Below are 26,001 nucleotides of genomic sequence, written 5' to 3' on the forward strand. Positions count from 1 at the left end.
TCCAGCTGATAATTCAGAAATAATACAAAACTGACGTTGGCAAAGAAGGGATAGAATAGGTGACTCACCGCCCCGAAGAATAAACTAGGCCATATTAAGAGCCATGCGCTTATTACATAAACGTCAGCATGTGTCCTCAGCTGAATCGTACAATAAATGGGATTATTTCCCCCGTCCATAGCCACGCCTACGGGATGTATTATTACATTACACACACAGCCAGTCTAATAATTAGCCCGTGAAGGGCATTTTCAACTAAGCGTAAAAAAAAAGTAGTTAGTTGAAAGCTAGCCGACTATTAGAAAAAGGAGATTTTTTTTTTTTGTTTTGTCTCTAGTATGGCAGATCAGTCTCATTCAGGTCAATGCTGCAATACCAGACACAACCCATGCAGAACAGTGGCGCTGTTTTAAATATTTTTTTCTTTAATAATCTTAAAAAAAGCATTTTCTGGTTTTTCAGACAGTGAAACTGCCTAATTACCAATCATATGGAGCGGGAGATGTGTCACTGCGTAGCTAGATGGGTTTAAAGGGGTTGTGCAGGATTAGAAAAACATGGCTGCTTGCTTCCAAAACAGCAGCATACTTGTGTATATAGGTTGTATGTGTTATTGCAGCTCGGCCTTCGTCAGCGGGACTGAGCTGAAATACCAAATATAGAACCCGTGGACAGGTGGGAGAAAGCAGTCATGTTGCTCCACTTGTGGGCAAAACCTTTACGGTCTGATGTCAGCCATTGACAGTGAGCAGCGGAGACTGCCCATTTATTAGATTTACAGCGCCAGGAGCCGATCTAAAGAAAGAACCGCTATGGGTGAATAGAGGTGAGTATGCAAAAAAAAATGGCAATGGTCAGCGGGGCCACTTCTACAGAGCTTTACCCCCCCCCCCCCCCCCCCCCCGCTGATTTTACAGCATAGCAAGTCTCATTTAAGTCCTTACCACCCCAAGACATAAGCGTACATCCTGGCTAGGAAGCCGTTCCCGTGAATGGCCGTATACTTACAGAAGCTGAGCCCACGCTATCCACAGTGGGAGTCGGCTGTGACTGACAGCCAGCCTCCTGCTGCAACAGCGTGGATCGGTGAGAACAATGTTGATGTAAAGAGTTCACAGAGGAAGGACACTCCTTCTATGATGCCATTGCCCTCCGCCATGTAATTGCAAAGGGCCATTGGATAGCAATTGGGACGCCAGACAATTGCGTCCTGGTTTGCCATGGCTCTTGATTGCGATGATTAGCGATAATTAAAGATAAGCGAGCATGCTCAGTTAGAGCAATTACTCGAACGAGCACCGCTTTTTTCGAGTAACTGCCCACTTGTCCGAAAAGAGGCGGGGGTGAGCGAGGGGTTGCGGGGGGAAGAGAGAGAGCTCTCCCCCCTGCCCACCCCCCGAATCTTTTCGGACGAGTAGGCAGTTACTCGAAAAATGCGATGATCTTTCGAGTAATTGCCCATACCGAGCATGCTCGCTCATCTCTAGTGATAATGCATTGCAATACAGAAGTACTGCAATCTATAATTATCAGTGAGATCATAGCATCGCAGGTTCAACACCCACTGTAGTGAAGCCACTCTTGCACACATGTTTAGTTAAACGCCGCGCAAATGACGACATTTTACAGAGTTTTCAAATGGATGTCGCAGCATTTGGATGAGGTGCATTAAAAACACATGGTACCAATGAAAACCGCAGCTCACCACACAAAAAACGAACCCTCATACTGCCAGGTTGACAGGAAAATAAAGTTACGGCTTTTGAAAAGTGGAGAGGAAAATTCCCCAAAAATGATTGCGTCCTTAGGTCTAAGATAGGCCGTGTGACTAAAGGGTTAAGGGGAACTTGTCATCACCTATGAGCAGCATAACCTAAATTATAATGCACATGGGACAGGTCCCAAGGATTCCAGGGATGTACTCTGCATACTTCCCCAACTCCCCATTGCCATGTTCTTACATGTGTAATGCCTGGACGGTGCAGCGGACTCATCTCTGCAGACACACATACATTGCGGTCTATGGGCGTGCATAGCCCGTGGGGATGAGTCCGCTGCCCTTTTCACACGCCGTTTCCCATGAGTGATAGCAGGAGGCCAGGTAGGCATGCCAGGCACATTGCTGGACTCCTCGGGACCTGTGCTCCTAGGTGATGACAGGTTCCCTGGAGAGTCTAGGACAACTAAGCCATTTCATTAGTGGTCTGTAATAGCAGCCATATTGGGTACCGGCCATCCTGGTTGTCATGCAGATTATGCAGAAACAAAGGGAATCTTATCATATAAGGACCTTTAAAGGACAAAATGATCATTTTAAAGGGTGTTGTGTAAAACTCTGGCTATACATAAAGTTTCCCTTTTTTCCCCAGATGTGGCCATTCGCCAGTTTACCGTTCCCGGGAGATGGCAGCACGGGCTCTTGTTCCTTTTCTCATGGTACAAGACATTCCTCTAACTGCTGCAAGCCTGCTAAGGAGCCTTCCAGATTCCAGTAGCTGTATTGTACGGCAGAACCACATCCACGGCGTGCTGCTGCAGGTATGGACTGTTTATTATATCCCTGCCAAACTGGTCCAGCATCAGTTACTTTGGAAACTGTGGTAGGACACAATATGCGCTTGGCCCCGGGTGGTACCTCAACAGGGCCCCACTGTACAAAGAGAGTATAACACTAGGAGGTAATTGCTCTAGTACACATGTCAAACTCAAGGCCAGTGGGCCGAATACGGCCTGCCACATCATTTTATGTGGCCTGCGATGAGGTCCGGACGCAGATGGACCGGCTCTCCACTTTTCCTGGGCGCTTGGCAGAGGGGGCGGCGCCAGCACAGGGAGTGGGTGCCATATCAGATTCTGAACTCTGGTGCGTACGTCCACACCGCACTGTTCAGCTATTCAGCAGGTGGTGGCACAGCTCTAATGGCCTTACCTGGGCATCCTAGCCACCCTCCAAGCTGCAAGCCCTACCCAGGTACCCTAACCATCCTCCAAGATGGGAAGCTCAATGATAAAGAGGATGAAGGGGAGAAACCCCATCATAGTGCAGGGAGCGCCATAGCCATGTTAAGAAGTAGTTACATTTAGCGCTCAGTCACACGGGCGGAAGCGTTTTCACGGATCAAAACTCTGTGTATTCTGACCTTTTTGTGTTCTTTTTTTTTTGTCCACGTACTCACTGCTTTTTTCACATGCACAAAAAAATGCAAGCGGGTCCCATAGATTTTTCCTGCCTTCGTGTGTAAATACGCAGTGAATACACACGTATCATGCATATTCACTGCGGATGTACACAATCCCATTGGCTTTAATGAGCAGTTTTGGTGCATAATACGGACCAAAATAAGGCATACTGCGTTTTTTTTATCCATGTGCGTGAAATACATACGTGAAAAACACATGTCTGAGTACAGTAGTGCAACTCGGTGGTGATTAAGCTATATCCGTACTATGTGCGTAAGACGTATGCTTGCAATACAGAGCGCAGATACACCCGTGTGCACGAGCCCTTATAAATGTCTCTTTGAAGGCAACCATAATGCTAATGTGGCCCTCTGTGAAAATGAGTTTGACCCCCTGCTTTAGTAAAAGGGTTTGCATTGTTGTGATCTCCTACAAGAGGTGGCGGGAGGGCGCAGGTCTGGGCTCGGGCACTCCTATGTCACCAACACTAAGAGGTGACATTGACTATGCAATGCCATCTCTTCTATGTATGCAGCTACATCACAGATGATGACCACTTTGGCAATTTATAGGAAAGGTTAGCTATGAACAGATGCACAGTACATACATACATATGTAGCAGAGCTCATTCATACAAGCTCAGTTTATCACTTGGCAAGAGCCGTTGTGAGATCATAAGGTGAACCTAATCTATTATCGAAGCTTGGTGACTTATGCCGTGCACAAAGGGTAGCATCATAGAGGTAATAAAGGTTTTTAGAAAACTTTAAAGGACAACAGCTTAAAGGTAGGAAATGGCATGGGGCGCCGGCTTCCAAGCTGATTTTTCCTCCTGCTCAGTTCTTCCTTCATTGCCAGCCAGGCATGGCACTGACTACTTTCCCATACGAGACAGGCAGAATATTAGAATATGTTCAGCGTGGTTGTCAGACAGTATGTCTATAGCAGGCCTAAGAGCGGGGAAGGGACAATAGAAGGGACAGTTATAGATCTGCAGCAGCTAGATCTATAACTCACTGAAGTGCTGCCTGTTTTTAGGTAGATATAAAAGTATGGATTACATAGAGCGATATATAAAGAGGCCTAGTAAAATGTATGGACGGGTGGGAACATAGATGAATAGGTATATATATATATATAAAGACATGAATAGGCAGGTTGATGGATGGATAGATGGGTGGACAGACAGATGAATGGCTCAACAGATGGATTCATAGGAGATGGATAGGAAATAGATGGATTTATTGATGGATAGAGAGAGATAAGGCCCATTTACATGCAACGATTATGGCTCAAAATTTGCTGAATAGCTACAGTTTAAGCGATAATCATTGTGTATAAATGCTCCCATCTTTCACTCTTCGGCTGAACGATGATTTTTAGGTGAGCATAAAATTCGTCATTCAGCCGGAGAGAAGATAAAACTGACCGCATGCTGTGTTTGCTGTCTATGGTGCTATAGTCTCCATGGGAGCGCTGATTACATTGTATTCAGCAGAAAGCCCGTGGCAGAACAAAGAAGGTAAATGCAGAAAACAGACCACCTGCTGTTCTTTGCATACAGCTCCTGGAGGCTCATTTGCATGCAAATGAAGGTGATAGGCCCATTTACACGCAAAGATGATTGTTGAAAAGATTTTTAAACGACTGTTTTGCCATGGGCTTTCTGCTGAATACAATGTAACCAGCAGCTCCCGTGAAGAATACAGCACAATGGACAGCAAGCACAGCATATGGTCTGTGTTCTCTTCTCAGTGGATTTGAACTGAGTTGAACTCAGTTGAACAGTGGATTTTATGCTTACCTAAAAGTCATTGTTCATCCGAAGAGTGAAAGATGGAAGCATTTACACACAACGATTATCACGCAAACGATGGCTCTTGAATGATGATTGTTGCATGTAAATGGGCCTATAGATAGAGAGATGGATGGATATGGGATAGATGGATAAATATGAGATAGATATGAGATTGATGGATAGATATATAGTAACTAGATAGATAGATAGATAGATAGATAGATAGATAGATAGATAGATAGATAGATAGATAGATAGATAGATAGATAGATAGATAGATAGATAGATAGATGAGATAGATAGATGAGATAGATAGATAGATGAGATAGATAGATGAGATAGATGAGATAGATGAGATAGATGAGATAGATAGATAGATAGATGAGATAGATGAGATAGATGAGATAGATAGAGATGAGATAGATAGATAGAGATGAGATAGATAGATAGAGATGAGATAGATAGATATAAGATGGATACATACATGCAGTGGTTGGACATATAGTTATGAAGTGCACACATAGATTAGAGATGGAATGATGGATAGATGTGAGTTAAACAGATATATCTCATGCCGGTGACTTTCATAAGACAGTTATTATTTTCCCCTCCCCCGCAGTCATATCATCAGTGTAAGCGATCCATGCAGGAATCTTGGATAAGATTGGATAGCAAATGCTGGAATCTGGAGAAGAGCTGGGAATTGCGTGACCGGCTTCATTGCAGCCCAGCATACCATAGTGGGCAAGAAGACTTGTTTCCCAAATCACTCTGCCCTCCAAGCCCTGACTACTCCAGGAACCAGCTCTTCCTCCGAGCAGTATAAACGTGCAGCTCAGTTTTCCATATGAAGCCGGCATGCTGTTTATCATTACGCCCGCAGATGCCAGCTGTATCTGCTATTGATCTGGAAGTACCTCTGCCTTATATACCCTTATGGTTTGCAGAGACCTCCGGATACTTCTCTAAACCCGTGCAGTCTGGGATCACCTGCAGATGTTGATAAGTGTAAACAGCAGGCTGGCTGTAAATGGAAATAATTGTCATCTAAGCCCCGGCTTCCTTTGGAGCATAAATGTAGTTTTATGCTACGTATATTAGGAATGCATGGAACGGCTCGCCTGGAAGGACATTTTTATTCTGCTGCTCCTTCAATACACTGATATGGCCTCTGTCCAATATTCTACTCTGACATGAAGACGGTAGCCACAGCATTGCAGGTTGGATTCTGGGAGGTGCAGAGTAGTTTAACGGGCTGGTCCAATGTAGAAAATCCATTTTCATAAAGTCTACTTAGAGTTTTCTGACTTAGAGGACTTCTGTCATAAATCACTGCCAGCAGTACATTACGCTATGGTCACATGCTTTTGGAAGTGTAGCTGTCTGGGAGTAACATAGTATGTTAGGCCGAAGAGAGACATATGTCCAGCCTATCTCACCCCCCACCCCAATGTTGATCCAGAGGAAGGCAACCCCCCCCCCCCTTCAAGAAAAAAAACAACAATGAGGTAGAGGCCAATTTTCCCAATTTCAGGAGAAAAATTATGTCCCGACTATAATCCGATCTAAATAATCCACAGATCAACAACCCTTACATGTCCTTTAACCCTTTCCAATCTACTGTCTGACGTCTGAAGACATTCTGATTGAAGGCTGTACAGCTCCGATGTCAGAAGACATCCTGCAGGGTATTCTTACTGCAGATTACTGGCTGCTCTGTTGTGAAGGGCCTCTCCAGCATGTCACATACCGCAGTACTGGCTCTAGCCAGCAGATGGCGCCATTGTATAATGGCAGAAAGAGAAAGCCCCCTAGGAAACCCTGAATCCAAAATTGGATTGCAAAGGGTTAACATGTTTTCTGCATTCTATGTAAATCCATCTGATCTGCAGCTCATTCTGGTCCAAGTTGTCTTTCGCTTGGCCTTCCACACCCCCCTCCCCTTGTCTAGTGATTGACATCGATAGCTCTAATAATACCCACCATGTAGTATGACATTCCCCCTGCAGCAAGCGATTGGCTGTTTGTGGTCTCCACCCCCTGCTGATCGCCGCAGCAGCTGATAGTGGTTGTCTCTGGTGCGTCAAACTTCATTGTTTAGTACACTTGAAAGTATATAAGTTTTGTGATAAAGATAAAGACAACACTTTTGTACAATGGTGCTTTTGTTTGCAAAAGTTTAAAGGGATTATCCAGTTGTAAATTATTTATGGCATGTTCGTAGGATAAGCCATTAATAGTAGATCAACGGGAATCTGCCACCCACCCGGGATTCATGCGAATCAGTCTTTTGCCAGGCTGGTGCTGTTGTACACTGAGCTGATTTCTACAAGAAGCAGACAGCTCCGTTCCAACTGCAGTGGTCAGGCTTGGTATTTCAGGCAAAGTTATCATTAAAGTGTGGTCAAGTGCCTACAATACGAAGCCTGGACACTGCAGTGGAAACAGAGTTGTCGTCTTTCTTCAGAAATCAGTTCAGTACATGAGAACACGTGCCTGTTGAACAGCTAGTCAGCAGGGGTCTCAGATGGCAGATTCCCGTTGATCTACTAAGGATAGTCTTAAGGTTAGACATTAAAGAGACCCTCCAATCCGGGATAACTAAAGATGGCTACACCAGCTTCTCGGACTACCTGATGTATACTGTGTATTACTTACTATACATCAGTAGTCTAACATACGACATGCTGCTTTGAATGGCCAATGCTGCCCACCTGACCAGTGCTGGCCAGTAGTGTCTTTTAGACTACCAGTGCATACTAATACACAGTGCCTATCAGGCCAACAGAGAAATAGTTTGTCCATCTTTGCTTTACCAGGCCTGGAGGATCCCTTTTAATAGTTACGACTGGTCAAGCCCTTTACAAAACATCAAAAACTCCAAAGACCTGCTGTTATTTTTAGCAGTGATGGAAGAACTCTTTGCATCCCCGGTACCCTGTTAGGCCTAGTGCGGGGCCTGACGTGCATGGCGGTGGTACAGTAATACGTTTTGGTCCGCCCGTTTCAGGAGAATCCTAGCCTTTGTGTTCCAGCACCGAGGCAGCGTTCTGTGCATGCTCTTACACAGCGTGGTGTGTGACTTGGCGCTTCTCTGCACGACGGTCACTCCAGTTCACAAATAACTATAAACACGCTCGGCTCTTGGATTGCCATCATTAATTTGTGAGAAATATATTCGGTTGTTTTGATGATAAAAAGAAGCTGTTCCGTCGTAATTGGCACGTCTTTTATCCAGCTGGCAACTCTTGTAGGTTTTCATTGTCAAGAGGATCCATTAAAGCTGTAAAACAATGAAACAAACAGATGTTTGTGAGGTTCTCATGTGTAGGTACGCTTTGTCTTAAGGCGCAATTCCACACATTGGGTCAATATCTAATTAATCTGGGTAAACACTAAACCAACACTGACTAAGCTTTGCTTTTTATAGGGATTCCTTCATCAGGCTCATGCTGCCCAGACCACGGGCAGCAGGAACATCATTCAGGGATGCCCGCTGCCCCCTTGGGTGTTTCATTCTGAAACGTTGCAGCATTTCAGAATACGTACACTTTGAAGATTGGGCGGGCCGTGCCGTCCCGTCCCATCCCACCGGCTTCATCCGGAGTGATCGCTCTCTCCCCATACACAAAAGGAGAGAGCTCTCAGTCTTCATGCAGAGGATGAGGAGAGGCAGTGCGGCCCGCCTCATTGACTCATGCATCCCTGTTGACTTGATGAGGTAACAGGCGTCCCTGTCCTGGGTTTATGTTGTTCGGGGTTTAGGCAGCATGAATCTGATGACAGAGTCCCTGTGGACTGTCCTTTTGGGTATACATAGAGATTGTCACTCTTTCAAAAACTCATAGCCAGGCAGAGGACTGTCACACTTTAAAATATTTGGTCTTTGAACTTCTCCAAATTGGATCTTTTTCCTGCATCCTGACCCCTTCGAGGACCAAGACAATCAGATTTTCAGTACATCTATTTATGACCACACTGTGAATATGAAGTTGTATTCTATTACAGACTTTCTCATGACTTAAATGGGGCTGTCCATTTTGGAATATCACTTTTTGGTTTTGTTCCCCAAAAGTAAGCAGATAACAGGTGTCACACTGTTAAGACCCAACTGTAATCTGTTGGGCAACCCAGTAATAAGTGTGTTGTTCCCCTAGAGCACTGCCAGAGGTGAAGTGAGGTATTACACTGTGCTTATCGAAATCACTGGGCTGTACTTATAATGCACAGAAATGCTGGGTCTGCAAGAGACTCTAACCAGACTCTCAAGATCAGTAATTTTACCAGCCCTTTAGTAAATCCACATAGATAATGGAGGATATTAAATGGGTTCCCTGCGTAACACAAATGTAAGTACTAGATGTACTACAGTCTCTGCTGCAGCTCAGTTCCCAACCACAGATCTGAAAAATTCTGCCCCAGGACCAGAAGGGGAGGGGGGTATAATACCTTTAGCTGTTGTTCTCTGCTGCCCCTCTGATCCGCTTATTCCAGGTCCTGTTTGCAGCTGTTCAAGATGGCTGCTGCAATTTTTCAACGACCTAATGCATATTAGGCACTGCTCTCTGATTAGCCAAGGCTGCCCATGTGATCAGTGCTGGCCATTCAGAGAACTGGTATAGTGCATTGGTAGTCAAAGACTACCATTGTACTGTGAAGATTAGGTAGTCTGAAGATTGCATTGGCCATCTTGGACAGCTGAAAACAGGACCCGGAACCCTCAAATCGGAGGGATGGTAGAGAAGATCAATTGCCGATCAAATACCCCCCTCCATGTCGGGTCCAGGGACAGAATTTTATCACAAAATCAGAGGGTTACTTTAAGGATCAGCAATTTGCTCGAAGTCTAATGCACTCTTATTTTAGCAAGGGACAGAGTGAAAGCTCTCGCCTACGACCTGAAGGTTGCAAGATCAATCCCCGTGTGAATCAGGTAGCCGGCTCAAGGTTGACTCAACCTTCCATCCTTCCGAGGTCGGTAAAATGAGTACCCAGCTTGGTGGGGGGTAATAAGTAATAATTACCTGAAAGCGCTGCGGAATAAGTTGGCGCTATACAAATAACAAGATTTATTTTATTTGTTATCCCCTATAAACAGGACCCGAGTTCAAGCGCTTATCAGTCTCTTGCTCTTATTGAAGTGAATGGAGCAGAGGCGTCCATGCATGGCCATTACTGCCAATACTTCCGTACTCATCGGGGATAAAACCTCAGGATTGGTGGGGGTCTCAGCAATCAATAATCTGCAAGTTATACCCCTATCCTGTCGATAGGGACTAACTTGCTGGAATGGGAATACCCCTTTTTAAGCTTCTGGGCCCTGATGCAATATTTTTAACATGATTCCTGTTTATCTTATGATATTATAGCTAGTGCCTTGCTGCAGGGGCTCCTTTAAGTGCCAAGACCTGGGCATGACTGCTACCTTTGCAATCTGTAATTATTCAGTACTGGCGTTACATTAAAATGAAAACCGCTTGGTACCGAGTTAGTCAATAGAGCAAAATGTGATTGTTCCCAACAAGAGAAACCAAGTAATCTTGTAGATATGATAGCTTTTAATGTCTAACAAAAATGCATGATGTTATAGCAAGCTTTCGAACCTACTCCGGGTTCTTTCTCCGGCTTTACTCCACTGCCTACTTATTGTTGCACTAGCACTACACTAGAGGTGGGGGGCACAATAGATAGCACCGCGAAATATTTAGAAAGCCGTGTCAATATTTTTTGTCACTTTTAAAGATTGTAGAATGGAACAAGAAAGATTCAAGGAAGTGGAGAAAATCACGCTGGTATTTTTTTCATTTTTTTTTTTTTACGTACCGTATTTTGTGTTCTAAAAGACGCATCGGTCTATAGGACGCACCCCCGTTTTAGAGCAGGAAAATAGGGGGAGGGGGAATTTGAACTCACCCAGGGACAGCGCAGGGTTAGTGCTGGGCGACGGAGCAGAGGTCTGAAAAACCGGCGCTCCATGTCACAGCGGCGTTTGTGTGCAGCAGGAGGAAGGAAGGAAGCCGTTTGGTAGAGGCGGGGAGCAGCAGTAGTACCCGCCGGCGCTCGCGACCAATCAGAGGTATGTATGGGCGGCAGTGGGGAGGAGACTGGTCGCACATATGTTCGTGCGATCGCGAGTTTAACATGCGATCACGCTAACTAATTCGCGATCACGCTAAAAATGGCGATCGGAACAAATTTTTTTGCACATTCGCTCTAGAAGACGCAGCAACTTTTCCCCCCGCTTTGGAGGGGGAAAAAGTGCATCTTATAAAGCGAAAAATACGGTAATTGCTAATAATTAAAAATCTCCCAGATGGAATGTATTATAATGTAACTAATGACTTTCTACGGCGATGCCGCGTACACAGATAGAAGCGAATGTTCCACGTATGCTCCAGAGCACTAATCTGTTTGCTGTCAAAACACAGCGCTGACCTCTGGCCCCATCATTTCACCAAACACGCTGTATATCAGAGACGTACACGGCGGCAGACAGGAGAGTTACATCTGCGGCCTTCTTCAGAATAGCATCTTTTTGGAATTTAGGAACGCTCCACAAGTTACACCATGTTATACCGGATCTCTACGATTCAGCAGCATAAAAGCCGCGAGAAATGTACATGAAAAAGCGTATAGAAACGAATGCATTTTTATGCATACATCTACATTTTAAGTTGTATGCATTGCACACGTTTTATGTGTTTTGATCCGTTTTTGATATAAATACAAGTTTTTCACTGTTAACTTTTTTTTTTTTTCTTAAGAAAGTTTTTTTTAGTTCAACACTTTTTTTTTCCTTTAAGGAAAAATTTGACCACAGAAAAAGGTATATGTTAAGCGCATGGATATGTACAACCATAGCTTTCCATCTATTTTCCATTGACTGCATGGTAGCCGGCTCAAGGTTGACTCAGCCTTCCATCCTTCCGAGGTCGGTGAAATGAGTACCCAGCTTGCTGGGGGGTAATAAATAAATTACCTGAAAGTGTTGTGGAATAGGTTGGCGCTATACAAATAACAAATCCCTTCCTAATTTGAATACCTTGTTTCCCAGAGGAGCATTGCATTGCCTATTTGCCAATTTGGTGGTCTATTCAAGGAGAAACTGTATTCCTCCAAACCCCTAATCTGTTTTGGTCATGCTTGAGCAGCTTCCCAAACATTTACCATAAAAAATTGGAAATCTGCAGCAAATGTTCAGTTTCTTACACTATACCAGCCCCACAGCACTAGGTTGCAATGCAAAATGGCAAAGTTTTAATGTCCCTTTTGACTGATTGCATTTCATCAATACAATGCTGGGCATAGGTGGCAGCGGAGGACCAGATTTCCTCTACATGGATCAGCACTTGTTTGCATACATTTTTCCCAGGGTGCATTGCCTGGCCTATAAGACTCTCTACACCAACTTGGCACTCTCCATAAGAAGAAACATCATCCCCTTGTATTGTCAGGGGAAGCAGTGGAGTTTTCAGTCCGGCTATGAGAATTGTGAAGAGTGTATGTGTGTATATATATATATATATATATATATATGTCTCCAAGTGTTGGCGTTGTAAAAGCAATTTTCTGTTTTAGTTCATTTCTATTCTGTGGTGATGGTGACATGACCTAAAAAATAAGCTGGGAACATTCTCCCCTCCCTTTAACTCTGTTCATACAAGCCCCACACTTATTAACCACAGGCATGCTCTTTCATGTGGGTGCCAGTCTGCAGAAATCTGCTTGTCTGTTGATACCGTACTTTATTTTTGGGATCAGTTTCTCAATCATTTGTAAGTTGCTATATTTATCTCTGCATCAACTTCATTAATTCTCCTCCCTCAATCATCTCGCCAAAGCCAGAACGAGCTGTTATGTCATAAATGATCTTCCACTGGATGGCATCCGTCTCCTAACTAACCAGACAGCATATTAAGGGTATATGCACACACTGCAGATTTGTTGCAGAAGTCATGTGAAGAGTGCTTGCAAAAATTCATATGCTTGCAGCCGAAACAAACCCATCCATATGTATGAAACGGGTATTCAGTTGCAACATTTTATGCAACAGATCTGCCTCCTGTGACTATACCCCAATTGTCTCCAGGCATGATAATGAGGACGGGGTCTGTGACTTCACAATCAGTTAAGTCACCTTTTTACTATGATTTTTGTTGTTGTTGTTAGCCGTTTAGTCGTTCACGACCCTCGGCGACCTTAAAGGCGAGCCCCCTCCATGTTTTTCGGTTTTGCACTGCTTCTTTCAGTTGTGTGATATCCATGCCAGTATCAGCCAGTTGTGTGATATCCATGCCAGTATCAGCCAGTTGTGTGATATCCATGCCAGTATCAGCCAGTTGTGTGTTATCCATGCCAGTATCAGCTAGTTGTGTGATATCCATGCCAGTATCAGCTGTGACACTATTGGCCATCGTGTTCTTTGGCGGCCAGGTCTTCTTTTGCCATTATAGATTTTTCTAGCGACTCAGCTCGCATTACATGGCCAAAATCCGTGAGCCTGAGCCCGGTCATCTTCTCCTCCAGTGGTATATGGGGTCTTATACGATTTCTCTGTTTCTTACTCTCACCATCCAGGGCATACACATCAGCTTTCGCCAGCGCCACAGCTCCAACGCATCAATCCTCCTATCAGCTTTTTTCGCAGTCCAGCTTTCACATCCATACATGGCTATGGGGAAAACGATGTCATCATTGTGGGGGAGACAAGCAACCCCTGGAATGACAGTCAGAGCGGGACACTGGAATTCTGTTCTGGAGATCTGTGTGTATAGGGGATAACTTGACATTTTTGGTACAACCCCTTTAAGCAGTAAGCTGTTTGGTGGGCCTCCACAGATCAGACTTGCCTGTCCAGCACATCCAATGGATGTTGGAAATGAGAGCTGGAGAATTCGGAGGCCAAGCCATCACTTTGAACTCCTTATCATGTTCCTCAAAACATTCCTTAGCATTTCATCCCACTGAAAGAGGCCACTGCCATTAAGGAATACCGCTGCCATTAAGTACTTGCTCAGCCGAATAGGTAGGTCGTGCGTGTCACATCCACATGAATGCAGGACCCAGGTACGCAGCACCACACCTTGTATAAAACTCTCTAGCAGTCTTAGGTCACCTAGGAGTGCTTTTAAGACGTTTTGAGCTGTTTTTGAGGCAAAGTTAATAGGAAGAAATAGAAAGAAGATGAAGAAGTCAATGAAGAGTTAAAAAAAGGAGAAGGAAAAGGAATGAAGCAGAATAAGCCATCTTAGTAGTTTGGCTGGGATGTATTGCCCAAGGTTCAGGTTTTTAGCTTTTAGCAAAGTTCGACCCGAAACAGGATTGGGCTGTTGTTGTTTGCTGAAAACTAATAATTGCTGAAGGGGTAATGGAAAAGAAAAAGGGTCTCAAATAACTTTTCATCTCGAACGAGAGAATATGCTTCATATCCCCGTAGGACTAAACCTCAGAATGGAAATGTTCTGTATCTATTGTTTGCAACTTGCGGTTCTCATGCTGTTCCACAACTACAACTCCCAGCAGGTCCGGACGGCCTGCGGCTGCAGACCGCTGCTCTGCCCAGCTACCCTCTAATGCATTTGCTGTCTCTTCTTGCCTTCTGGTTGCCTGGCGCGGCTTCTCTTGGCACACCATTACACAGCTAAGCGGGTATAGCTGTCACTATCTCATGTTTATATTATTAAGTGCTATAAAACTTCCTGTGTTTACTTTAGACCAGAATAGCTGGAGAAGAATACAGGGGAGATTTACCGCCGCATGGAGGGGATTGGAGCTGGTTGTAAATTTAACTATCTAGCAGTTAGAATTTCCATTTCAGCATCTAATTTTAACACGCGCCAAATGTAATCTACTATATATAATGGAAAAACAATAGCAAAGCTAATACAATGGAGAGCAAGAGCCAATTCTTCCTCATGGGCATCCCTGCAGAGGCTGGGTACTGAGGGTCGGGAGGACTTTTAGGAGAAAATGTGGTATTTCCATGTTTGGAAGCTATTAAAGGGGTTGTGCTAAAGGATTGAAAATGATCCGCTACCAACAGGATAGGGAATAACTTTAACCCTTTCCAATCCAATGTGTATCCTGGTTTTCCTAGGGGGCTTACTCTTTTTCTGCCGTTATACAACGGCGCTATCTGCTGGCTAAAGCCAGTACTACATGAGGTGACACACTGGATAGGCTCTGACAGCACAGAGGCTGGCAATATACAGTAGGAGAACCCCGACGGACGTCTTCCAACATCGGAGCTGTATAGCCTTAAATCATAATGTCTTCAGAGGTCAGACAGTGGATTTGAAAGGGTTAAAACTCGGGAGAGTCAAACTGCTGCCAATCCCAAGAACAAGGGTCCTGAAGGTCCGCCGATGAACAGAGCGGCACTTGAAGTTGGGAACTGCCAACTCTATTCATTCCATTCGGACTGCCAGAAATAGCCAAGTGCTTGAACTTTGGTATCTTTGATGGTCCTATTGAAATGAATGTAGCGGCTGTGCACATGTGCGACCACCACTGTGTTCATTCCTGGACACACTGGTTCCCCGTTCTTGGGATCAATGAGTCTCAGTGGTCAGACCCATGCAGTGGTAGCCTATAATTTGTTGTGTGACTTTTTACATAGGTTCTTGCATTTAGGTCAATCTTCGAACACCCTCTCTTTTTATTTTTCTTTCCTGACAGAGGGATACCATATACTACAGAGCTGAAGGTCCTTATCATTAGGGTATATGTACACCCTTAAGCACCTTGACAGTTGTCCTAACAATTATTGCTTATATGCTTTCGTACTGGAGTGATGATCGTTCAGTGAATGGAGGTAGAGCGAGTTGGAGATCACTTCCGACCGTCTACCTACATTCAGAGTAAGCAGGCAGGCATTCATAGATGAAGTACTGCCTGTTTACACGGGCCGGTCATCATTTGATTTTTATGCATGCATTAACTGAACGGCGAACAAATTATCATTCGTCATGCAATTGCTGGTAGTGTTTACACTGAACGATTGTCATTCAGTTTCACACAATCTAGCAATAAACCCTAACAGTAATTGTTTATTATAAGGGGTCTCTTAAGGCACATTTACACTAAAAAATAATCGTTCAAAAGATTTGAGCGACTGTTTTGCATAAATTGCTAATGGACACTTATGTGTATTAGCAGCTTATCACTTTCATTAGTATGTAAATGAGCCTCCAGTAGCTGTATGCGGAGAACAGCAGGTGGTCTGTTCTCTGCATACAGCTCTTTTGTTCTGCTGCGGGGCTGCTAGCTTGGATACAGTGTAATCAGCGCTCCCGTGGAGAATGCAGCACAATGGAGAATGCAGCACCATAGACAGCAAAACACAGCATTCGGTCTGTGTTATCTTCTCTCTGGCTGAGTGATGGATTTTATGCTCACCTAAAAATCATCGTTCAGCCGAAGAGTGAAAGATGGGAGCATTTATACACAACGATTATCACTTAAATTATGGCTTTTGGGCAAATTTGGAGGGATAATCATTGCATGTAAATGGGCCTTTAGTCCTGGTCTCCAATAGAGCTTACAATCTAATTTTCTTATCTCACACACACCGGGTGCCAATTTCCTAGGAAGCCAATTAACTTTCAGTATATGTCTTGAGACCGTATTGAAAAAACATACAAATTCCATGCAGATGTCACACATTGGTCAGATTTGAATCTAGGAACAGTGCTAATGTGACACAGAATACATACTACCTTTTTTTGTTTAATAGTACTTTGAATAGCCGCTGAGGGCGATTCTGAGAAATAGGGAATTGCTGATAGTCACTTCCTCATGCAGTCTTCAAAATAGCCCCAAAATAGGACTTCACTTTTAAGAGGTTCTCTGCTGTAAACAATTACTATTTGTTAGAAGGGCCCCTTCACAATAAGCTGATCACGGAGTATTCCACAGCTTGGTCTTCCAGTGATCAATCATAATCTATTGCACATCAGCTGTAGAAAGCCTACCTCCAAACCCGCACCATCCGGTGTGAATTTCTGTGTGGAATTCACCTCCTCATTGAGATGGGGTGAATTCCGCAGAGGACACAATGATAAAATTGACATGCCATGGATTTAAATGCTATGCCTCAAGTAAATATTCACATGGGTTCTGTCCAGATTATTTCTGCAGCTTGTGGACGAGATTTTGACAAGCTTGTCCACTTTGCTGCTACTGTAAATGCCATTTGATTTCAAAGCAGAGGGTCGACACGGAAATTATGTGGCAATTTCGCTCCGTGTGAACCCTACCTAAGTGCTCAGTTTTTCTGCAGCACTCCCACAGGAGAAATGAAGTATTACATAGTGCTCATTCAAATGACTGGATAGCCTGTGTAATGCAGGATAGGATGGGTCCTCCAGAAAAAAAGAAGCTCTGTGTTACTGCTCTCCACTTTAGCAAAGAGATGAGGATCCTAAAGAGAGGACTCCCCTCTATTAACCCCTAAATTACTAATACGATATATGAAAATGGGATTTTCACACTGATTGCACACTGGGCATTAATATGTTTCGATACACTTCAAGCTGCTTTGGTTGACCAATGCTGCCCATGTGACCAATCCTGGCAGTCTGAGCATCATGCAGGGTCTTGGACTACCAGTGCATACTAATACAGAGTCCGAGAAGCAATGCAGCCACCTTTTGTTTCTCCAGGCCTGGACAGTCCCTTTAACCCCGCAGATGTCCCGTAGCTGGTTGCAATCAGTATTATGGTGTAGACCTATTCAAGCAAATGAGTTTGAGCTGAATGTGAACAGTAGTCCATGGACAACAGTGGTGCTATAACTCGGGGGGGGGGGGGGGCAGAGCCTTCTTCCTGATCGTGGGCAACCCCTTTAAGTACAGCTGGAGGAAGCAAAAAAAATCATATAATCATTCTCTGTGTTTAACACAAGCTGCAAGTAATCCATGTACAAATACAGAGTATCTAGCACAGTTATATTGAGTGATAACATGCAATTTAAAATAAAATGAAACCTTGTCAAGAGATGCCAGGTATGGCAGCAGCGGGCGCCTTAATAAGGATCTCAGCATAACAGGAACCAGATGTGCTCCACTTGAGGGTATACGGTTCTTGGAGGCTCCTCGCTATGACCATGGAGATATTTCTTATGCACTGACTTAGCATCTCTCACTTGGCACTCCTTAAGAAACCCAAAAAAATCTAATAAACAAATGAAGCCTGCTTAATCTGTAAATTAAAAGCCGAGTCTTCTGTCCTGTCTGTTACAGAGTAAGCAGCCTTAAGATATTATGTGCCATTTCCTGGAAGAGGCTGTATTTATTTGCCTTAAATAAAAGGGTCTAAGTGTGTGGAGATGAGAGCCCCGACTTTACTTTCAGCTGACAGTTGTTTTTGGTTTATATGAGCGCAAAGGAGTCTTTTTGTATTATTTTTTTTTCTTTGCTTTGGTTGTAGTCAGAGGGGGGATATTAATGCATTTATTCTGGAATACAGAACAATGGATGATGAATGGATACAGAGGAGGTACTAAACACAAACGATGCCCCACACTCGTCTCTGCATGTATTCGCTCACGTGCTTTTGCACAGGAGCAAGTATCGTTGCTTCACAGCGGGGCAGCTGGAGGAGATTTCTCTCCTCGCTCTCCCCCGCCCCTCTCCATTCACTAACACAGCAGCAGTTCAGTACTGAACGGCTGCTGTTTACACTGAACGGTCAGCGTTCAGAATTTTAAGCTACATAAAATTGATTTGAAGCTCCCCTAGTAATTTTAAGTTGAATCATGCATGGGTATGTGCAAAAAGTTTGGTTGAGATTTGAGATCCAACAAGGCATGTAGAAGCTAACAAGCACACATACAAATTTCAATTTTTTTATATAGATATGAGACCGAAAATCACTTTCTTTTAGGTAAGCATTTAAGTAGGTTTAAAGATTCAGACCCCCCCCCCCCCCACTCCTTCATTTAAAGGGAACCTGTCACCATCTTTTTTCAGCGCTCACTAAGAGCAGCATCAGGATGTGATTGCAGCACTACTTCTCCTGTATGTATCGGTGTAGTAGTTTGGGAGAAACTTGCACTTAGTAGTAGCAGCCGCACAGGGAAGTAGTCCCCCATATTCGTGAGCTGCAGGCTGGCCACACCCACCCTCCAGCCTCTGATTGGCAGCTCTTTCTCTCTCTCTATGCACAGTTATAGGCAGACAACTATCAATCATTGGCTGGTGGGTGGGGTAGACAGGACTATCCTGCAGCTTATGAATCTGCAGGACTACTTCAAGTAGTTCTCTATGTATCTGCTGCTACTGATAAAATGCAAGTTTCTCCCAAACTACTGCACAGATACATGCAGCAGACATAACCCTGCAACCAGTGTGACTGTCACTACCTCGTGCCGCTCTCCGATAAGGGTGCAAAAACATGGCGACGGAGTCTCTTTAAATTGTGCTGTAAGCATACCTGGGATTGCATATCCGCCTGCACTGCGTATGGACATTGCTTGCTGGCTGCTTGCACCTGTTTCGTGTTATCTTGTACCAGTCAGACAAGCTGCACCGCTCTATAATGGGGGGGATAAAAGATGTTTTTACAGTTCACAAGAATACATTGCGGCTCTTTGGGGTTATCGAATGCTAATTTTCCTGAATGGCTAGATGGGACACAAGATTAGTACATTGGAAGGTTCATTTTTCACCTTTGAGGCACTGATCCAAGTCAAGCAAGAAAACAATTTTTTTTTCTCCTCCACACAATAGAGGAGTGTTAAAATGCAGAGCGCCGGAGCCTCCACATGTAACCGCTCAGTTTACCGTTACAGAAGAATGATCGCCAAACTGCAAAAACAAGTATTCATCTGCAGAGCCTTTCCTAATGGCTGATGGGACAGATTGACTTGGCACTCCCTGGCTTCCTGCAATACAATCCCTCCATCCACCAAATTCCTCTATTTGACACACAAGCCACAAGTCCGCCGTCCTTTTAACTCTGTTGTTATGGAATTTTTTTATTAGTCTTGTTTTCACTGGGCAGTGCGGACTGGGTGAATTGGATAGCTGTGTGCTGTAGGCTGGTCACCGGCCCTGCCCCATTGGGACCAGCGTCTGGAAACTATTTCTATGGCATGAATTGGATATGACTTGACAAAGTGCTACAACTGCAGATTTTTCCATTCTTTCTGGAGAACGCAAAAATAATTGCATAGTTGTCAGGTTCTGCCCATCAAGATTGTTCTGCGGGGTTTTTATAGTTAGGCTGGTCTTAAGGGGTACCGCAATGTCTTAGAAGGATTGGAGGTGAGGAGGTAAACCCAATCAGTGGCGCTCATCTTGTGTAGACAACACTATATCGCCCATAATCCCTCTGCTGGTCGGCGTTTGACACGCACTATATAGAGCCATATACAACAATGACCCTTCCTAGACGCTATCTCCACTAACAATTGTGAAAAGCGGTTTGTATCAAAGGAAACGTTACATGGCACCTGATTACATTGCATCAGACTTGGGGTATAGTCACATATGTCACATTTAATCCAGACAAATAAGGAAGATGGAGCAATACCTCTGCAGCGCCACCTACTGGATGGCAGCATTCCTTCAAATCAATGTATGACTTTTAAAGTCTTTTCACACCCCTTCTGGATGCTCTCTTTGGGGAGAGATGATGCCATCCCCCGACCCACTCACCCCCTAGGTGTCTCCACACACCTTCTGGGTGCTCTCCTTAAGGAGTGACGACACCCCTCTTGACCCACGTCACAGGCCTCTCACCAGTCAAGCCAAAAACCTACTGATGAGGGGCAAACACCCAGAAACCGCTGTCTGTGTATGGTTTTCTGGCTTGGTGTCTCATTCCCAATCTTTGTTTCACAGACTTGTTGAAAAGTCGTACATTGATTTGAAGGAATGCTACCATTCCATAGCAGAGGTATTGTTCCATTTTCCTTATTTGCATAAATTATTCAGAGGAGCGTGCATGGCCGTATAAGTCTCCTCACTCACCTCTCAGGTGTCTTCTCACACCCCTTCTGGGTGCTCTCCTTGGGGAGAGACGATGCTCCCCCCCCCCCCCCCCCCGACCCACTCACCCCCAGGTGTCTCCACAAACTTTTTGGGTGCTCTCCTTAAGGAGTGACGGAACCCCTCTGGACCCATTTAATCCATATTTACTAATGGTGGATTCACACAGTTATATTGCAAGTTGCACTTGATAAACTCTGCCATGAAGACAGACAAGAATAGGACATACTACGATTTTTGTCTTTCGCATTGAACATCGGTCCTTGTGAAAAATTGCACATTGCTTCATTACGCTATAATGGGGTTGTGTGCTGTCCATAGAATACATGAGCGACACAAGACCCCCCAAAAAATGGCCGTGTGAATTGGTCCCGTAGTAGAGTCTGAATCGGCCTATGTGAAGGCCAAGCAGACGAGTGACTATTTCATTGGCTAATGCTCGTTATCACCGGTAAATGTTCTAATGAAAAAGGACCTTAACCCTTTGCAATCAAATTTTGAATTCAGGGCTTCCTAGGGGGCTTTCTCCCCCGCTGTCACCCGCTCCCCCCCCTTTCCCGAGCACACTCGGACAAGAATGCAGTTACTCAAGAAGAGCGAGGCTCCCTCGAGTAACTGACTTATCCGAGCGTGCTCGCTCATCTCTACTGACATGGCATGACTGAAAGTGCGGGTACTATTTAACCCCTTGAGTGGCGGGTTTCCTACCACCCTGTCAGACCCACCAGGGCAGGTTTTTTAAAATGGTCTAATCATTGAATTTCAACTAATTTTGCAGTTGCGTCTCAAGAGCCATAACTTTTTCATTTTTCCATTGACATGGCCATGTGAGGGCTTGTTTTTTGCGGGACAAGTTGTGATTTTTTAAAAAGGGGGGAGGAAAAAAAGAAATGGGGAAAAAAGAAAAAAAGGGGCCATGTAATTAAGGGGTTAAATAATGTATTAACTTCCTTCTCTGGGTCATTACGACGCATGGATACCACATGTGTGATTTTATTTTTGATTTTTTACAAAGTAAAGGGAGACAAGTGTTTTTATAATTTTTTTACTTTTGTTATTTTTTTTTGTCCCTTTAGGGGACTTCCACAGGGACCAATCAGGACCCCCTGATCACATTCCGGGGGTTCGATGGTGACAGCCCTTTACATGCTGCAGTGACAGCCTTTTACATGCTGCAGTCACATAGACTGCAGCATGTAAAGGGTTAACACAGCAGAGATCGGAGGTTTTCTCTGATCTCTGCTGTAAGAGCTGGTACCTATCTGTCCTCTGACAGCCAAGCACCAAGCTCTCCCTGCCACAGAGACCATCGGCTTGCTTCTGACAAGCCGATGGTCTCTATGGCAACCTGTAAACAAAGCAGGAGACTTAGAAGCAGGAGATTGCCGGCAGATCCGCAATATTTTCTGCTGGTTTTTCAAAGCCCTTGCTTTGTTCTCTGTGGGACTGTGCAGGCAGAGCACAATGTCACAGCTTGTGGCATTGTACTCTGCAGCTCCCATAGTGATACATAGCCCGGAAATCTTCCGGGCTATATCACTATCGGCAGTGGAGCTCGTCCCGGAAAATTTCCGGGCGTGCCACTCAAGGGGTTAAGCTTCTTGTGCCTAAAGCTTGCCACTAGTACATGCGGTGCAGTAATGGGGAACGCAAAAGAATATCAAATGGGACCAGCTTGTGAAATGTTCGGATAACATTAGAGAATGTGCTGTGAAGCAATTTTCTTATGCCGTGTCCCCTAACCAATTTCTCCCCGACCTCCGGACGTGGCAGCTGCAGATTATTCCATTGCGCACTTGTGGCATCAGGTAACATTGTTAGCACTTGCAAGTCATGGCCAGAAGTTTTGAGACCGACACAGTTTGTTGCTTCAGTGTTTTTAGATCTATTAGGCTACATGCACCCCAGCGAGAATCCCGCGGGTTACAAGATGCACAAAACCCGTGCAAGTATCAACTCCATTCTTTTAATTGGAGTTATTCACAGAAGCAATTTTTTACCGCAGCGAAGATGAAAATCGCAGCATGTCTTATCTTTTGGCGTTCCCTCGCCTTTTGTTTTCAATACGCATCGCACCCCCGTTGGCAAGCGCGATATCAGGCCGAGTTTCTCGTGCTTGCCCTATATAATCTTAGCTTCCAACGCAGATGTGAAACCAGCCTAAACACGTGCATCAGCCATTGACTCTCACAGTAAGAGCGCCATCACACTGGCGATAAAATCGTGCGATGTGAAAATGAATGAAAACACAGAATTATGAAACCAGTGATTTTCAATGGTAACCTTCACATTTACGATATTTTCACTATCTTGCGGCATGCCCTACCTTTCTGCATTTTGCAGTTTTTAAAGTCTCCAATGTTTCCCTATGGAGCGTTCTTTTTATCGCATCGCAAAGCAGGAACTTCTGATTTTTGTGTGACGCGACGCATCTTTAACTTTAGAAATTCCTATTGACTTTTGCGCAATAGAAATCGCGCTAGAAAATCACAAGCGGCAGCGATGCTTTTGCGAGAAAAAACAAACGCGTGTCGCGATGCGAGGCGGTTTTAACATTAAAAAGTCCTACTTAGTTTATCTATTTACAAAATTGTGCAATTTTATTGCGGGCGCCAGCGATGCGAGATTATTCTAAAAAAAGCATCACTGATACTCAAAAATCGTGCGAGCAACAACGCGATTTTGCCGCAATTTTCTTGCATGCATGTCCATGGGAATGCTTTGCAGTTCAAAAGTCTGAATGTTGATACAGTTTAGAATGACTCAATTGGCTTTTGTAGCTTTTGGCCAAAGAATGCTGTTCACCCTGAATGTACAACCCGGGCGCAATGTGACCAGAGTCCATCCCACAGGCCAATTAGCCATCCTTGTGTAACCTAAGAGCAGTCGCACGTGTAACTTTTCACTTGCAGTTTTTATGCTTTTTTTTTTTAATACTATGATATTTTTTTACCAATTTGCTTTCCTTTTAGCACAAACCCTTTTGATCAAACCCTCCCATGTTTCGTTTTTACGGCCTTCCTCCACTTTCATTCCAGTAGCCGAAAAAAAAAAAAGTGTAAAATAGTACGAAAAAAAAAGTTATAACTTTTTCTGTGGGAACGACTTTAGGAAATGTTTATAGATTTGAACAAAAAAAAAAAAAAGCTAAAAACCCCCACAATCACAGCAAAAAAAAAAAAAAAAAAAAGTGATCCCCATATGTAAAGGATTAGAACAAATTTGGACACGGTGTGAAACATTGACAGCTGCAAGAATTCCATCCTATGTGCCCAGTGAGTGAAGTAGATAATTGGGGTGTGGTGACCCAGTAGGTGTCTATCCTACCAATTGCTTCTAGTCCAATGCTCTCAAGGAATCTGCAAAAAAAAAAACGCGTTAGCGCAGCGTACTCTCCCCGCTAGTAAATGTCCTGACAGGCTCTAATTAAGAGAATTGATTTGTGCTCAGCTTTTGGTTCTATTGCCCTCCTGGGATAGAGCGAGTTTTAATACAGACCATTTGGAAAAACAGTGTATGTATGACTTACTATTAAAAAGGAAAGAAATCATTTGAACCCGGGCCAAGCACATCATCAAAAATCCTGCCACAGTTCAGAGAGGGGCCTTCACCGCCACTAACTTTTCCAAGCCTTGTTTTCCTTCTAGGCTGCAGCGTTCCTATTTGATTTGAAAGTACACATTTGTGTTGACTTAACATGTTTCACGTCTGTCCGCTTTGTAGGCCTGCAGTATTTTTTCTTTTACCATTCATCTTCGGGTTTCATTTTTCCATACAGCTGATATGTTTTAAATGAGAAAATACTCAGTCGGGATGTTTACTGTAAATTTTACTAATTACTTAAACCAGATTGCCGTTAGTGACGCTTTCTCAGAGCCTGCCTCTTAAAAGGAAATGCCTACACTTCTTTTTTTATTCATTAAACCCAGATGGGGAAACACATTCCATTTTTTAAATTAGTTTCTATTTTTTTTTACATTTTTTTATTCTATTTTCTGTGCAGGACTATAGGAGCGGCCATCTTGCCTGAGCTGCAGTTAACAGCAGCCTCATGGGTCAGTTGGCCGATACAGTCTTCAGATCACCTACATTCCCCACAGTGTGTTGGTAGTGCCAGACTATATTTGCTATCTAGTTGGCCAAAGCTACTCATAGTAAGGCCTCACGGTGATTTTGAAAGCTTTAAATATAAGCCCTTCCCTGAAAATCATCCCTAGGTGTGGTCAAAAAAAAAAAAATATATATATATACAGATGGTCCCCGACTTGCGAACAGGTTCCATTCCAGGAACCTGTTCGCAAGTCCATTTTGTTCGCAAGTCCGAACAAATGGTTGCATGGAGCGGGATCGCGGGTGGATCCCGCTCTATACAACGTCGGGTGCTGGCTGTTCTTACAGCGGACACCCGGCGGCAGCAGTTCTGACGGGCCACACCGCTCGTCAGAACTGTTAACACTTTAAATACCGCTCTAACAGCGGTATTTAAAGTGTTGACAGTTCTGACGAGCGGCGCGGCTCGTTGGAACTGCTGCCGCCGGGTGCCGGCTGTAAGAAACTGCCTGCACCCGACGTTCAGGGGCCCCGTACAGTGCCCCACGATGAGATCAAGGGACGCTGTGCGGATGTTAGGCAGCTGGGGACCTCCTGAAAGGCCCCAGGGCTGCCCATGCAGAATGCGCATCAAGCACACGGCTTGATAGGCGCTCTGCATAGACAGCCCTAGGGCCTTGCAGAAGGCCCCCGGCTGCCTAGCAACCGCGATCTGACCGGACAGGCTTCTATCAGGCTTGATAGAAGTCTGCCCGGTCCCTGCACAGTATGATGTAATGCCATAGCATTACATCATACTGTGCAAAACAGATCGTATCTAGCGAAATTCGTAACTCGAATGTTCGCAAGTCGGGGACTACCTGTATATATACTCACCTGTCCGCCGCTGCCGGGGCTCAGGCGCATCTAGCCGCTTGTTCTCCCTGCACTGCTCTGAAGCTCTTTCAGCAGGCAGGGATTTAAAATCCCCGCCTGCGGAAA

General features: G+C 44.4%; 1 protein-coding gene across 2 annotated transcripts in view; it reads left to right on the top strand.

Moving 5' to 3' along the window:
• Window positions 1-26,001, top strand: part of THADA (THADA armadillo repeat containing) — a 551,380-nt gene that overhangs the window by 360,254 nt on the left and 165,125 nt on the right. For both annotated transcript variants that reach the window (XM_066595569.1, XM_066595570.1), the window contains exon 29: window positions 2,370-2,538. In XM_066595569.1, coding sequence (XP_066451666.1) covers window positions 2,370-2,538 — 169 coding nt within the window. The remainder of the gene's footprint in view (window positions 1-2,369; window positions 2,539-26,001) is intronic.

Source organism: Eleutherodactylus coqui, chromosome 3 (genome assembly GCF_035609145.1).
Source record: "Eleutherodactylus coqui strain aEleCoq1 chromosome 3, aEleCoq1.hap1, whole genome shotgun sequence".
Taxonomy (NCBI): domain Eukaryota; kingdom Metazoa; phylum Chordata; class Amphibia; order Anura; family Eleutherodactylidae; genus Eleutherodactylus; species Eleutherodactylus coqui.